This window comes from Chelonoidis abingdonii, chromosome 19 (assembly GCF_003597395.2).
Source record: "Chelonoidis abingdonii isolate Lonesome George chromosome 19, CheloAbing_2.0, whole genome shotgun sequence".
In the NCBI taxonomy this organism is placed as follows: Eukaryota; Metazoa; Chordata; order Testudines; family Testudinidae; genus Chelonoidis; species Chelonoidis abingdonii.
The window spans coordinates 6135592-6151251 of record NC_133787.1 but is presented as its reverse complement, the minus strand read 5'-3'; the positions used below and the strand labels follow the sequence as shown (position 1 = coordinate 6151251).

Sequence of the window (15660 nt, the reverse complement as noted above, 5' to 3'; positions counted from 1 at the left end):
CGCTCTGTAAAATTAATTGGTCAGAAATGTCCCTCTGGCTCTGAGATTTTATTGACTTAACAACCTGTATGATTTTTAGGGTGAGCTTTTGGAGGCAAATACTCACATGCGTAAAGCAACAGAGTCCTGTGGCACCTGATAGATGTATTGGGGCATAAGCTTTCGTGGGTGCGTCTGACCAAGTGAGTATTCACCCATGAAAGCTCATGTTCCAATACATCTGTTAGTCTATAAGGTGCCACAGGACTCTTTGCTGCTTTGTATAGATCCAGACTAACACGGCTCCCCCTCTGATAATGGTCACATGCATAAATATCTCATGGGTCTTGTGGAACTGTGACTTTATAAACCATGCTTTGCTGCATGACTGTATCCTCAGCAGTGTGTATAACTCAAAGAAACCATCCCTTACCGTACCACTGTGTGGCTTGGGAATGTGTATAACCTGCATGAACCACAGTCTAATATAACAAGTATTTCCAGAGACAAATGTGCTTCCTGTCATGGCAGGAGAGCACTACCAGCTTTGCTCAGGACATTGCTCACCTAATGGAAACCCCTGCTCTGTCTTGATAGGATAAGGAGGAGGAGGAGAAGGGTTTTGACATGCCAGCATCCTGGGTGGACCCGATTCAAATATCTCGGAAAGGTATTTGTGCTTCCTTTACCACGTTGCATATTCTTCTGATGGCAACAGATACAATTTTGTGTGTTGCAACGATTATTTGTAACATACTGGACAAAGTCAAGCAATGAAATAGCAATAAATCAGGATACACAATAATCAGGATACCCATTATTATTTAATTACACAGCTGTGTTTTGTGCCCATGGGTTCTCCCAGAACCTATTATCTCACCCTAAATTGGGAACCTCTGCCCCCACTGTGGACACAGGACCTGTTTTCTTCCTTTGCCGGTTACCTGGGTGAATTCTGCCTGCCAGGATATCTTTCCTGGCATTATCCATGTTACATGGCAGTCGATGCATTAACGCATATGTGCTATAGCAGAACAAAGTGTCATTAATCATCATACATGTCTAGTGATTAAAGCCCAGGTTTGGGAGCAAGGGGATCTAGGTTCTACTCTTAGTTTTACCATTGACTCACTGTGTGACTTCAGGCAAGTCTCTTAACTTTTCTGTGCCTCAGTTTCCCTATCTGTAAAACAGAATTAATAGCCTACTTCACAGTGTATTGTGAAGCTTAATTCTTTAATGTACTTTGAAATCCTTGGAGAGAAGATGCTATAAGAGGAAAATCTTTTATATTTGGTAAGAACTTTATTCAAGAGCGGCCTCTAGTTAAATTATTTGTTAATGGGAAATTCAGGCGGTAATTCAGAAGGTACTGCCCATAGTCTGACCAGTCAGAGAGAAGTGAAAGGTTCCTCACCCCATTGCTAATCCCCCCTGGCAGCCACACCCCCAAGGCTGTCTTTCTTTTCTACTTTGATTTAATCATCACTAGCAGAAGATACACAGATGTTAAAGGACAATACCCATCCATACAATCCATTGCAGTATGTCGTGACGATGAAAATTCAACACCCGATCCAGCTCCCAGAGACAGCTGGATCAGGCCCAGTCCTGTGAGCTCCTATGTGCTCTCAACATTCACTGAAGTCAGCAGAGGGGGCTAATCACCCCACCAGATTGACCCTCCCACCCCAAAAGTGCATCATCTTCCTACAGCCACGGAGAGTATCAGGAACAATGTTCCTTCTCCACAGTAAGGATGTTAATACATTCTCAGGCAGCTGAATGTGACAAAGGAACAAATTGTTCCTCCTGAGTCTTTTATTTCTCCATGTGAATTCCTTTTAGTGTTGGCAGCAGCTGCTAAACACAAGCAACTAAATCTGTTCCTGTGTTCTCAGCTCTTGCAGCTAAATCCTTCTCCTTGCCCTCTGCAGAATTTGAGACCCGCTGTCCCCAAGGGAAGAAGGTGATCCAGTACAAGAACGCAAAGCTGGAGAAATGGGCACCATACCTGAATAGCAACGGGCTGGTCAAACGCCTCACCATCTATGAGGACCCGGAATGTAAGGGGAGATGAATAATCAGCACGAGTCCATTGAGACAATACACAAATGGGTGGGGTGCAGTGGGGGGAAGAATAGGATAGAGAGGTGCCAATGTATCTCCTATCCCTTCTCCCCCTCCTTTCACATTTCTTGCTTCTCCTCTTCTGCTCCCTCAACCCCTTCTTCCTGTTGCCCTGTTTGCTCTGCTACAAATCCTAAATCCTTCCAGCACCGTTGGGGACTCTTACTGGAGTCTATAAAACTGTCCTAAGATGTAACTACGATGCTGGTCAGTATCACCGATCACTTTCGTACCTCTGGGTCTGATTCAGGGCTACTCTCAAGGGCTTTGTCAGGTTTGGGAGGCACCATGAGTCACAGGCCGGATGGCAGGCCACTGAGCTGTACGGTTCCCAGAAAGCAGTGCACTCACCATGCTGTTTGATGGCTTGATCCATCCAGGCACTGAGCAGTTTGGCCTAATCCAAGAGAGCACTTAAGCATGTGCTTTGTTTAAAGCATGTTAGTAATCCTTTCCACCCCCCTGCTTGACATTAAGCACTTGCTTAAATGCTTTGCAGGATTGGGCTAGAGTGCTCAGCACCGCTCAGGATCAAGTCCTGAATTGTGAGCAGGAGTTGCCTATAGTTTTCTCCTGTAGAGAAAGAGCAGGATAGTGCTAACTGATCGCCCTGTCTTCCACTGATGCAAAGAGGAGTCACGCAGCTAAATCTCTATGAAAATGAAGGGGACAGTGTGTGTTATGCTTAACTAAAGACCTTTCTTTATTTCTAAGTCATGTACATAAGCAGATGGTCCAGGAAGCAGAGTGTAAGCCCCTAACTGGATAAACAACCTCCTTTCCGCAGCATCCTCCGTTAGCACAAGTCGCCTGATTTTCTCTCCCCTACCTTCTGTGTTGCCATCACCACAGAATGTCTGATGTCTAGGATTTTCAAGGGGCCACATGGTTGTGCCATGGGGTTTTTCTCCTGCTAGGTATCAGAGTGCTGGAGGTGAAGGAGTGGTTCGAAAACAGAGAGGACATGATGAACATGAGAGAACTGAATAAAAAAACAGAGGTGACGACAGAGTACTTCAGCCCAGGACACATCCAAGGTCTCAAAGGTACACAAACTGAGCCCCATCAGGGGCTGTGCACTCTCTGCAACCCAGTGACCGTTCCTCCTAGGTTTGGCAAAAAGGCCAATCATGGGACTGTAAACTGCTGGACACAGTCACCTGGTTCAGCAACAACAAAAAATCCTCCACCAAGCAAGGTTCAAGGTTTCATTCTAGAGCCTTTGTAAGCGCTGGTTACAACATAAGAAACTGAAGAGGTGAAATTCACAACTTGCAACCCAGGGGAGAGGGTGCTAAGGTGTCCACCTTCCTTGTCCTGAGGTATCCTGGGTCTGGAGAGGACCCCAATGAAACTTAGACAGACCTGGGGCCTATCTAAGGGCTGGTCTACACTACGGGGAGAAATCGATCTTAGATACGCAACTTCAGCTACCTGAATAACGTAGCTGAAGTCGAATATCTAAGATCGGATTACTCACCCGTCCTCACCGCGCGGGATCGATGTCCGCGGCTCCCCCTGTCGATTCCGCAACTCCGTTGGGGTTGGTGGAGTTCCGTAATCGATATAAGCGCGTTCAGGGATCGATATATCGCGTCTAGATGAGACGCGATATATCGATCCCCGAGCAATCGATTTTAACCCGCCGATACGGCGGGTAGTCTAGACGTAGCCTTAAGATATAGCAGTTTCCTCTGGCTCGCCTATGGGCCACAGTACTGCCTGAAATCTCGACAGCACTGCATGCTGCAATCTTACCTCTGACATACCCCTCCCACCTTCAGCACATCCTTACATGGAGGAGTGTGAATGGTGCTCAGAAGGCAGCCTGGGTTGTCTTCTGCAGCTCCAACTTGGGGAGAATCCTTCCCCTGGCAGAACCAAGCTCCTTTATGGTGCTCCAGCCCTTTTACCTGGCATAAAGGGATCAGAGCAGGGACAAAGATCTCACCGAAGAAGGTTTTAACAGAAATAACTCTCCCCTTGCAGTCAGTGCTGACCCCAGAAGCCCCCCAACACAGCGTTACATAGGGATGTAAAATATTAACTGGTGAACCGATAAGCATTAGTCTTACCATTAACCTCCAGGCCTGCCCCGCGCCAGCCAGCCTGACGACCCCAGTGGCCCTGTGCCAGCTGGAGCAGCCTGAGTCACACCGCTCGACCAGGGTGATGACGCCCGGCCAGAGCAACCCCAGCTGCGCCACCCAGCTGGAGCAGCCTCAGCCTCAGCAGCCCCAGTCACGCCGGCTGGATCGGCCCCAGATGGTTAACGATTGAAATGAAATATTTTTAATGGTTTAAACTAGGGCTGTCAAGCGATTAAAAAAAATTAATGGCAATTAATCAGACTGTTAAACAATCACAGAATACCATTTATTTAAATATTTTGAATGTTTTCTACATTTGTCAGATATATTGGTTTCAATTACAACACAGACAACAAAATGCACAGTGCTCAGTTTATATTAATTTTTGATTACAAGTATTTGCATTGTGAAAAAAAAATATTTTTCAATTCACCTAATACAAGTCTGTAGTGCAATCTCTTTATCATGAAAGTTGAACTTACAAATATAGAATTATGTAAAAAAAAGCCCCGGCATTCAAAAATAAAACAATGTAAAATTTTAGAGCCTGCAAGTCCACTCAGTCTTACTTCCTGATCAAGCCAATCGCTCAAACAAGTTCGTTTACATTTGCAGGAGGTAATGCTGCCAGCTTCTGTTTACAATGTCAATGTGAAAGTGAGAACAAGCATTCTCATGGCACTGTTGTAGCTGGCGTTGCAAAATATTTACATGCCAGATGCACTAAAGATTCATTTGTCTCTTAATGCTTCAACCACCATTCCAGGGGACATGCGTCCATGCTGATGATGGGTTCTGCTTGATAACAGTCCAAAGCAGTACGACTGATGCATGCTCATTTTCATTATCTGAGTCAGATGCCACCAGCAGAAGGCTGATTTTCTTTTTTAGTGGTTTGGGTTCTGTAGTTTGCGCATCAGAGTATTGCTCTTTTAAGACTTCTGAAAGCATGCGCTGCACCTTGTCCTTCTCAGATTTTGGAAGGCACTTCAGATTCTTAAATCTTGGGTCAAGTGCTGTAGCTATCTTTAGGAATCTCACATTGGTACCTTCTTTACGTTTTGTCAAATCTGTAGGGAAAGTGTTCTAAAATGAACAACACGTGCTGGGTCATCATTCAAGACTTCCATAACATGAAATATATGGCAAAATGCCGGTTAAACACAGAGCAGGAGACATATAATTCTCCTCTAAGGAGTTTAGTCACAAATTTAATTAACGCATTATCTTTTAAATGAGCGTCATCAGCATGGAGTCATGTCCTCTGGAACGGCAGCCATAGCATGAAGGGGCGTACGAATGTTTAGCATATCTGGCACATAAATACCTTGCAATGCCAGCTACAAATGTTCCATGTGAACGCCTGCTCTCACTTTTTGGTGACATTGCAAATAAGAACCAGGCAGCATTATCTTCTCTAAATGTAAAACAAATTTGTTTGTCTTAGCAATTGGCTGAACGAGAAGTAGGGCTAATTGATCTTGTAGGCTCTAAAGTTTTACGTTGAGGTGGGGGGTTTTTCTTGAGTGCAGTTATTTAACAAAAAAAAATGTACATTTGTAAGTTGCACTTCCATGACAAGGAGATTGCACTACAGTACTTGTATGAGGTGAATGGAAAAATACTATTTCTTTTGTTTATCATTTTTACAGTGCAAATATTTGTAATAAAAATAATATACACTTTGATTTCAATTACAACACAGAATACAATGTATGAAAATGGAGAAAAACATCTAAAATATTTAATAAATTTCAATTGATATTTTATTGTTTAACAGTGTGATTAAAACTGCGATTAATTGCAATTAATTTTTTTTTTAGTTCATCGCATGAGTTAACTGTGATTAATCGACAGCCCCAGGTTAAACAGTTAACTTTTTAAACGGTATTTACATCTCTGGTGTTACGTGGGGTCAGCATGGGCTACACCCCAGGCCTCTCAGAACTAGGGTTCATAATAGAGTTTCCTACATTTCCTCTGAATGCTTGGCTGGATGTTTATTTAATGTTTGCAAAGAGCTCTTAAGTCTTTTGGGATAAAAGGTCCTGTAAACATGCCAAGTGTTATTACAGCTTTACAAAACCGAGGAAAATTTATCAGCTTATGCGCAGGCTTTACTCCTCCACCCCTCACTGCGGGATCAATTTGCTACAAGCCCCATGTGGGACAGTTTTGAATTGTTGCCCTGCCCCGGGGGCAGATCAGGAACCGGATTGTTACTCAGGACTTGTTTACATGTGGAAGTTAAATCAATATAAACCAAGGGGTGAATTTAAACCAAGATAGTTATTCCAAAGGAACTCCCTATGTGGACACACATTCCAGAGTAAGAATAGTTGTTTTTTTCCCCCGTTTACTTTATATTGTTTTGGAAGGGGTTTTAGCTAACCTGAAAACAGCCACATGGGAGTTATATCCATCTAACTATTGGTTCAACTCAGGGTTTCTCAAACAAGGGTCACAGTTTCTGTAGAGAAAGCCCCTGGTGGGCCTGGCCGATGTGTTTACCTGCCCCGTCCGCAGGTCCGGCCAATCGCGGCTCCCACTAGCCACAAATTGCTGCTCCGGGCCAATGGGAGCTGCTGGAAGTGGCACGGGCCGAGGGACTTACTGGCCGCTGCTTCTAGCAGCCCCCATTGGCACGGAGCAGCGATCCGTGGCCAGTGGGAGCCGCGATCGTCCAGACCTGCGGACGGGGCAGGTAAATACACTGGCCCGGCCCGCCGGGGGCTTTCCCTACACAAGTGGCAACTCCTGTTTGAGAAACCCTGGTTTAACTATAGCAGTATAATTATACTGGTTTAACTGGTAGAATTATCCTGTTAGGCCAGTCTCAAAGTCACAATTTCCCTCCTAGGTTTCCCCTGCTCTGGGGCAGACATACCCTGTAACAGCCATAAACCCAGTGCAGCATGTACCTCCAAGGCAGCTGCACACATGGTCCAGGAGGTCTCCAGGGGTGGAATCAAGGCTCCACATATGCCAGCCCAGATGCGTGGGAGGATGCAGTGGCCCTGTGGATGCTGCTGTCCTTCAGGGCTGCTATCCACAGGGTGCTGATGCAGAAGAGTATAGGGCGTTTCACATTCTCTCACTTTCCTGCACTGGTGCGTGGGACATTCAGGCTCTGTGATGGCTGCTGGGGCAATCACAAAGCAAATCTTGTCACAAGAGATGCTACTTGCTCACGCCTAGTAATATTTTGCAAGTCTGTATTCATCATTGCTGTCATTCTTACATTTTAAGATTTACACAGCATCTCTGGCTTTCCTAGCACACACCTACAAGACGATGGAGCCGGAGACTGAGCGCACCATGGAGTTTTACAGCGAGATGCGAGTAGATGGCCTTCAGAAACGGGTTGAAAATGCCAAAGAGATGACGGAATACTTTGAAGGGCGGTCAGATTTCCTGCACTACCGGCACACGATGTTTGGCAAAAGAACAAAAAGAGCACAGAAGCTCCTCGTTAATACTGAATTGAACGCCCGGCCCATAGTGGTACAAGAAGAGGGAAATATTGGGCATTACCAATATTAGAGCTGTGCAGAACATACCAATTTCAGTTTTGTGAGAAGATTCAGATTCATTTTCACTTGGCATAGCCAAGCAAAACTCCAAACGAGAGAGAGGGGCCCTGCATATGGGCTAGTCTGACCCAGAAACCCCACCATGTGACCTATTGTCATGAGCAACTCCAATTGACCAATTCCACTGAGCAACCAAAATGAAACTAAGTCTTCGAAAATTTGTGCCAGGCAAAAGATTTGGCTATGAACTTGGACAAAAAATGTTCACAAGGACCCCAAAAATACTCCACTGGTCTTGTTTCCATGTTCTAGCCCCACACTAGCCAGGTTCATTGTGAAATGTGGCCATAGCTCTGCATAATGACACGAGCACTCTGATTTGGACCATGTCATTAGCAGGGAGTCATATAAGCCATAATTCAGGAAAGCCTCCCAATCCATTGAAGGATATTACGCATGTACTTAAAGTTAAACATGTGCTTCAGTGCTTTCTTGAATTAGAGCCATAATAATGACCCTCTCCAAAGTAGTTGGTACTGCTTATTACAAGAAAACCTCAAAACCAGCCCTTGCTGCTAGGACCATGATCCTACCTTGTTTCCCTGGGGCAGAGACCTTATAAAATGGAAATGCATGAGATCTGTACCTGGGGTGTCCCCTCCAATGCATCCTCTCTCCCACTTGGCATTCCATGACCTAGTCCTTCCATTCTCTGCTGAAGTCAGCTCTTTCAGTTGGGGTGAACCTGTGCTCCCCATACTGAGCCACCATCTCCCTGCCTGTCCTCAAAACCAAATCGGATAATGGGGGAGGGGGAAAACCCACATCTGACCCCCTGAAGCCTGGGTCACACATCCCACCTGTTAATATAGGGCCAGAGCATGACTGGTTCTTGGACAGGTGCTCAAAGTGGGAGCTTGCATCCTTTTTCCCCTTGCATGTAGGGAGCTCTGGGAGGCACTGGGTCTCTCCAAAGCATAATGCCTCATGGAGTGGATGGTCCAACTCTAGCCTTGTGCTTGAGGGGTATAACCTGCTCCCATAAGCAGCAACTTTGCTTGTTGCACTGAGCAGCTCTGACTCTGCACCTTCTCCATCACACTGCAGTCACAGGCGAGAACAGTAGGACCCTGATCCTAGCACTGAGTGATGGCATCACAGTCCTACTCTGGACATAATTACTTCTTCCAAAATCTTTATCATGTTATAGACCTTGGATTTGGAATGCGGCCCAATTTTCACCCAGGATCTCTGTCTCCCACCTGTTTCATCCAAATCCCCCCAAACTTTGTCATTTTTCTAGACCATATGTTTGACTTTGACCAGGTAATATCTTTTTTCCCGATCCTTGCTAGCAAATCAAGGAGCAGTTCCATAGGAACCCAGAAAAGCCAGCTGATGAAGATGTAGCAGAGTGCATCTTTATGATCCTGGAGGAGCGGATTATGCTGACGTATCATTGCAAGGACGATTACATCACTGCCTCAAAGAAGGAGTTCATCAAACGGAAGGATGTGGATAATAAAGGAAATGAGATCATCATGACCTCAGATATGTGCATCAGCTATCAGGTATGGCACGAGGCTGACCAGGGCTGGCTCCAGGCACCAGCCGAGCCAGCTCTGCTTGGGGCGGCAGATTCCAAGGGGCGGCATTCCAATGGGTTTTGGTTTTTTTCCCCTTCGCCGCTTCCGCCGCCCCTGCAGGTTTTTTTCTTTTTGGTTTGCTGCTCCGGCTGCCCTGTAGGGGTGGCGGCGCAGAGGAGGGGAGCTGCTGGGAGCGGTGCCAGGGCTGCAGCAAGCCCGGCACAGGAGCCCGCATCCTTCCCTGTCCGCCCATGGAGCGGCACGGCGGGAGGGGCCACTCACTGCTCCGGCTGACAGGTTTCCCCCTTTCTTTGCCGTTTTGGCTGGCTGGCAGGTTTGTTCCCCCTACTCCTTTGCTGCTCCAGCCGGCAGGTCCCCCCCCCCATTGCTGCTTCAGATGGCTGCAGGAGCAGCACCAGGGTTTTTGGCGCCCTATGCGGGGATCCTTCCGCGCTCCCGGCAATTCTGCGGTGGGGGGGGCCTTCCGCGCTCCCGGTCTTCGGGGCACTTCAGCGACGGGTCCCGGAGCCAGTGAAGGACCCGCCGCAGAATAGCAACCGCCGACCGAGAGCGCGGCAGGACCCCCCGCCGCCGAATTGCTGCTGAGGGCGGCAAAATGCCACCCTCCCAAATCTGCGGTTGCCTAAATGGAAGCGCCAGCCCTGGATGGCTGTCAGGTTTGTTCCCCTTCACCACTCCGACCAGCTGGCAGGTTTCCCGCCCCGCCCCCCCCTTTGCTATTTTGGCTGGCTGGCAGTTTTGTTCCCACCCTCCTTCGCTGCTCCAGCCGACAGGTTCCCCCCCTCCCCTTTGCTGCTTCGAATGGCTGGCAAATTTGTTCCCTCCACCCCTTCACCGCTCAGGCTGAGTGTCAGGTTTGTTTCACACACACCCCCTTTGCTGCTCGGCCCCCGCGCAGGTTTTTTGTTGTGTTTTTTTGCTTGGGGCGGCAAAAAAGCCAGAGCCAGCCCTGGCTGGAGGACTAACTGAGATTTGGGGAGACCCAATTTCTGTAGTTCTGAGGCTCAAAGCTGGCAGTTCATGAAAGGAAGGCTGAAATCTCTCTGCATTTCTCTCTCAGGGGAGTGATTAAAGCAGGGGACAAGAAGTCAGAAATACCCACCTGGGTTCTAGCTCCATTTCTGCCATGGACTTGCTGTGCGATGTTGCCATCTGTCCTAAACTCTCCATCCATTAGTTTGCCCAAGGTTAGGGTTTCTTCTGCAATCTGAATGCTTTTTAAAATGGTTGTAATTTTTTGTCGCATTGAAAAGAGCATGCAGACTGAAATTCCGGGGCTGCTGCCCTGTGACGTCAAGTGTGCAGAAAACTGCTTCTAGCCACACAGCAGCAGCAAAGAGGTGAACAATACACTTTCTGGCTCAGTGAAGTGTTAGACTCAAAACCTAGATGGAGCTATATTAACTGTTAACCATGGGCCAGATTCTCAGCTGCTGTAAATCAATACAGCTCTGTTGAAGTCAGTGGAACCATACTAATTTATACCAGCTGAGGATTTGGTCCCACATGTCTGGAAGACTCTGCCATCCAACACTGATGTTTCTGTCTTTAGGTGGGGTCTTTTGTGAAAAACAAGAAGCTGCTGCACCTGTATGAAATGATGCTGAAGCTAATGGAAGCAGAAAAGCAGTTGAGGCATCAAGTCTGGGAGTCTGAAACAGAGGTGATGGGGGAAATCTCCTTGCTAATGTTAAAGTATGATAGGAGTCTGGAGCCAGGTTCAAGTAACCATCTCTTCATGTCATGCCATATGTTCAAATATTATCCAGTATCTAAACAGTGATCACAGTTCTAATGACACAGTGCTGGTCCCCACCCCAGAATATACAAATCATGACTTGCCTTTGTTCTGTGGAGATCATTTTTTGGAATGTTTATGAAGAGTCATGCTCAGTTCTTCTTCCACATTCTAGGGGAAGGGAATAATTTAAGAGCAAAGATCTGCAACAGAAAGGGTATGTATTGGGCTATCTAGCTGTGCATCTGCCATTTGCCTGCTGACCAGAGCAAGGAAGAAGAGGAAGCCCAAGAAGCCTGAGGTCTTCAAACCACAATTTGAGGACTTCAATAACTCAGACATAGGTTAGGGGTTTGTTACAGGAGTTCGTGGGTGAGATTCTGTGGCCTGCATTGTGCAGGTCAGATTAGATGATAATAATAGTCCCTTCTGAACTTAAAGTCTATGAGTCTGAATCTATAAGTTGTATTGATTAAAATCTAGTTGCTAGCTAAGCACTTCTAAGGTACCAATGGCCATAGTATCTAGGTGACTACCACTGTGTTATCTTTAGGGAAGAATTACTTTAAAATAGATGGATTGCAATGAGTAACACATTGCAACCGCATATAGCAAAACCCATTCCCGTGGCACTGATTGGAGAGGATTGACTGAGCACAGCCATTCCAAAATTTGAAGAGAAGGCCACTGCATCTGAAGGTGAGAAAGCTGCTTTGATGAAAGCCCTATAGCAGTTGGTTAGGGAATGAAGAGGATTGTGGAGCCAGTTGGTTGGCAAAGTAGATGGCCACCAAAATACTAGGGTAAAGTCCTTGGATTATGGGTCTATAATTCCATCAATGGGTTTTGGACACCCATCTTTCACTTCCACAGTTCATCATGTCACCAGAATGCCTCAATGAAACTATAACCCCATTCACATTTTGCGCAGTTTATTCTATATATAACACAAACAGATTTTTTCTTAGGATTGCAGTGGTATTACCATATTTTGTAGAACAAGAGGAAATAGGAGAGGAGGAAACAATGGGGGAGAACAGGAGAGGCAGTAAGTTCTAGTGGTTAGACTGGGAATCAAGCTATCTGGGTTCTAATACCAGCTCTTCCAATGACGTGCTGTGTTTCCTTGAACAAGTCATTTAAGACCTTAGTGCCTCAGTTTCCCTATCTTTAAAATATGAAACTTCTTTAATTAAATACTTGTAAAGGTGTTAAGACCCTTGGATAATAGGTGCTGTGAAAATGCAAGTTATTAACAGTAATTATTAAGATGAAATGGATTGTAGAATTACATATTGCAGAACAGTGAAGGGCATAAAGTGGTTTCCAGCAAATGACTTTTTAGACTCTTTCAGTCTTGACATATCAGCAGGCTAGCATATGGTTATATTAGTGAGTCCTGTTATACAGTGGGATATAATACGCCAAAGCTAGCATTGCAATTTTTAGAGCCAGTGGGGAGTTTAGACTCCAAAAGAGTGAATAGATTTGGTAATTCTATCAGAGTCTGTAGAAAATCGTAGACAACATAGTTCTTGTTATTAGATATTCTTTTGGTCACACTGATATAGCTTCAGCATATGAATACATACATGCTGCTCCCTAGGTAATATGTATACAAGCTCATACTACAGTCCTTGCACACAGAGCCTTGCATATGTTCTTTTAAGCAGATCAGCCAAGTGGAGGGCTTCATACTTTGAGGAAATGTTAGGGGGTCTTTCATTTTCTGATTTCACTGAAGGTGCTAGAAATTCTCAAGATCCGGGAGGAAGAAGCAGCAGCCAGCAAACTGACAGTTTCCATGTACGATACAGAGAGGAATGAAAAGAGCAAACAACAGCGAGAGACAATGGTAGGCAGTGGTGTCTAATAACAAACTAACACAATTTTTCATCCCACCTTCTATCTCTTGTACTAAAGGCAGGTCATAGTAAGAACCATGGGATAAACCTACTCTGTTTGAGTGGATCAGCAAGATCCAGTTCAAGTTTTTTTAGCAGGGTTGGATTCAGAGTTCATTAGCAGTGGACAAAGAAATCCAGCTCAAATTCTTCCCTTCTCAGGGACTATCTCCAGAGCCCATTCTAGTGCCATTAAAACTCCCTGGGTGAGATCCTTGGCTGGTGTAAATCGTCATACCTCCATTGATTTCCATGGAGCTACAACCATTTATATTAGTTGAAGGTCTGGCTCCTTGTGCCTATGACTTTCTGGAAGAACCATGTCCAAAAAAATTACAACTTTATTTTGTTTAATTAAATAAATAAAATAATTAATGATGATTAAACTAATTGTAGTTGGAGCTGTGTGAGGAGTTTGATAATTGTATCCAAATCTGCTCCATAGCCAGGGTTCATTTTGTTGGGAAAATATCAACTTCTTCCCTGAGTACCAGGTTTGGAATAGATGGTTCCATAATTCTTAGTCTTTTTGATAACAACAATATTGATTTTGGCTCAGAATATCTCTTGATGAATTAATACCCATATGAGTTTTCTGGACAAATGTAAGGATATTCCAGTCTAGCTATCTGAAGTTGTTATGTGGCTTGTTTACAAATTCCAATTCTCTACAAGATGTTTCTTTGGTATAGATTTTGTACTGGGCACAACTGTAACAATAAATTCCAGGAACAATACTGTAGGTGCTCTCCTGATGAGAAGGGTAATAAAAAGAGGTACTAGATTTTAAGTGTCAAGCACCTATGGACTGAACAGAAAATTGAGACAAGCAGTCCAGAAGCAAACATTTATCAGCCAGTTCAACCAGGTGAACATCGCTCAGAAAGGTTTCAAATGCAACACATCCCTCCACTCTGAACCACTTCAAACCCAGAACGACAGTGTACCTTGTGGGGCTCTTCCCATGCCAGAGGAGATGACATTTCATGTATGGGACAAGCTCTGTATTCTAGGGGAATGGGGAGAGTTGTTGAAAAGCACAGCCAAAAACTAGATAACAGAATAATAATCAGATTGGGGCTTTATGTCGGAAATGGTTGTACAAGAAACAGCTGGTGAAAAGCAAGCAACTCTGGTTAGATCTTGGTGAACTGTTATGTCGCTGGCAGGGGGACAGCTAGTCTGCCCTTGGCTATCGTAGTGCCTTATACAGGGATGTTTGGGGCACTAGTTCTCACCCTTACCCTCCAGGAGCGTCTGATGCAAGAAGAGAGACAGCGACAAGTGGAGCAGGACCTAGATTACCTGGCACCCTTCCTGATTCAAATGGGCAGCACAGAGAAGATGTCCAAGTGGCAAGCCCTACGCCTCAAGGAAGATTGCCTGAGTGATTTCAAGCACCGTCTTATTGACAAGGCCAACCTCATCCAAGCTCGCTTTGAGAAGGTACTCACCCGCTTTCTCTTTGTTCACTCCTTTGGTTTGGTCTCCTTTGCTTTGGGAGTGGGCAACATGTGGGATTCTCTCTTCATTTTACAGCAAGTGAAAAAGCAACACTCCTCCAACATCTCTGTCTAGGAGGAGGCAGTATATATGCCCTCATGTTTCTCTGTCTTTACCCAAGGAGAACAAAGGGCAGAATAGCCCTAGGACCAAATTCAGTAGATTTGTTTCAGCTTTTATCAGAGCAAAATTTGACCCCCAATGTATCTTATCTCCAAGGAGGCAGCGCTTCTACGTTTCTCTCTCCTTCCCTTGCTTTCCATATTTTGCTTACTTGTTCTATGTGTCCTCATCTCATTCATTGCTTCTCACTTATTACATTTCTTCTTCTACATTCTTTTTTCCTTCCTTTGGTTCCTTTAATCTTGATACGCTACTTCTGTATCTCTCTCTCTCTCACTCCCCCTAATACCCTCATTTATTCCTTCTTCCCCTCAGGAAACACAGGAGTTGCAGAAGAAACAACAGTGGTACCAGCAAAACCAGCTCTCTATGACCTTGGAGGATGAGGATGCCTACCTAACTTACTGCTCTGATGCCATGTTCCGTATCCGCATTCTGGAAATACGGCTTAACAGGTAATAACAAGTATTTAATGAACGTGTGGCAGTCTGACAGGAGTGATTTAAGGGAGATCTACAGATTCACTGGGGCTTTGCATTTCAATTGTTTGATAATTTCATCATCTGAAAATATTCCACTTAATCTCATCTTCATCATCTAATACAATCCAGCTTCTTCCTCTGATTTCCTCCTTATTTTAGACACAAAGAGATGGCACCACAGAAATACATAGAATTGGAAGAGAAATTGTGCAAGGATCCTCGCCTGGCTGAGTATCTCAAATTTAATGTCTGATATAGACCCTGTTCCCTCACAACAGTCACTGGGAATCAGTGCAGGAACCTACACAGAGTTGGCTGAGCTAACCATATGAGCTGCTGGAGAGAAATGTGGCATCTTTTTCCTACTTGTGTTCACTGAACGTTTTGTGGTCTGACTGATCAAATTTCCCTCAGTGCCTCCCTCCAGCTTTCCCAGGAGCTGCTGAGATCTCCACTGTAGAGGATATAATAGCAGAAGTACCTTCTTTTTAATATTTCATTTCCACACATTTCATTTATTCCTTTTTTTTCATTAAATGTTTTTCTAGTGAGGCTTTTGTCATGTGTTAAT

General features: G+C 45.1%; 1 protein-coding gene across 1 annotated transcript in view; it reads left to right on the top strand.

The window, feature by feature from the left end:
* Positions 1 to 15660, top strand: part of DRC7 (dynein regulatory complex subunit 7) — a 26061-nt gene extending 10401 nt beyond the window's left edge. Inside the window, exons 9-18 of the mRNA XM_032784808.2 lie at positions 577 to 649; positions 1917 to 2045; positions 3027 to 3155; positions 7477 to 7703; positions 9088 to 9303; positions 10892 to 11002; positions 12822 to 12932; positions 14233 to 14427; positions 14923 to 15062; positions 15249 to 15660. Coding sequence (XP_032640699.1) covers positions 577 to 649; positions 1917 to 2045; positions 3027 to 3155; positions 7477 to 7703; positions 9088 to 9303; positions 10892 to 11002; positions 12822 to 12932; positions 14233 to 14427; positions 14923 to 15062; positions 15249 to 15342 — 1425 coding nt within the window. The 3' untranslated portion in view covers positions 15343 to 15660. The remainder of the gene's footprint in view (positions 1 to 576; positions 650 to 1916; positions 2046 to 3026; positions 3156 to 7476; positions 7704 to 9087; positions 9304 to 10891; positions 11003 to 12821; positions 12933 to 14232; positions 14428 to 14922; positions 15063 to 15248) is intronic.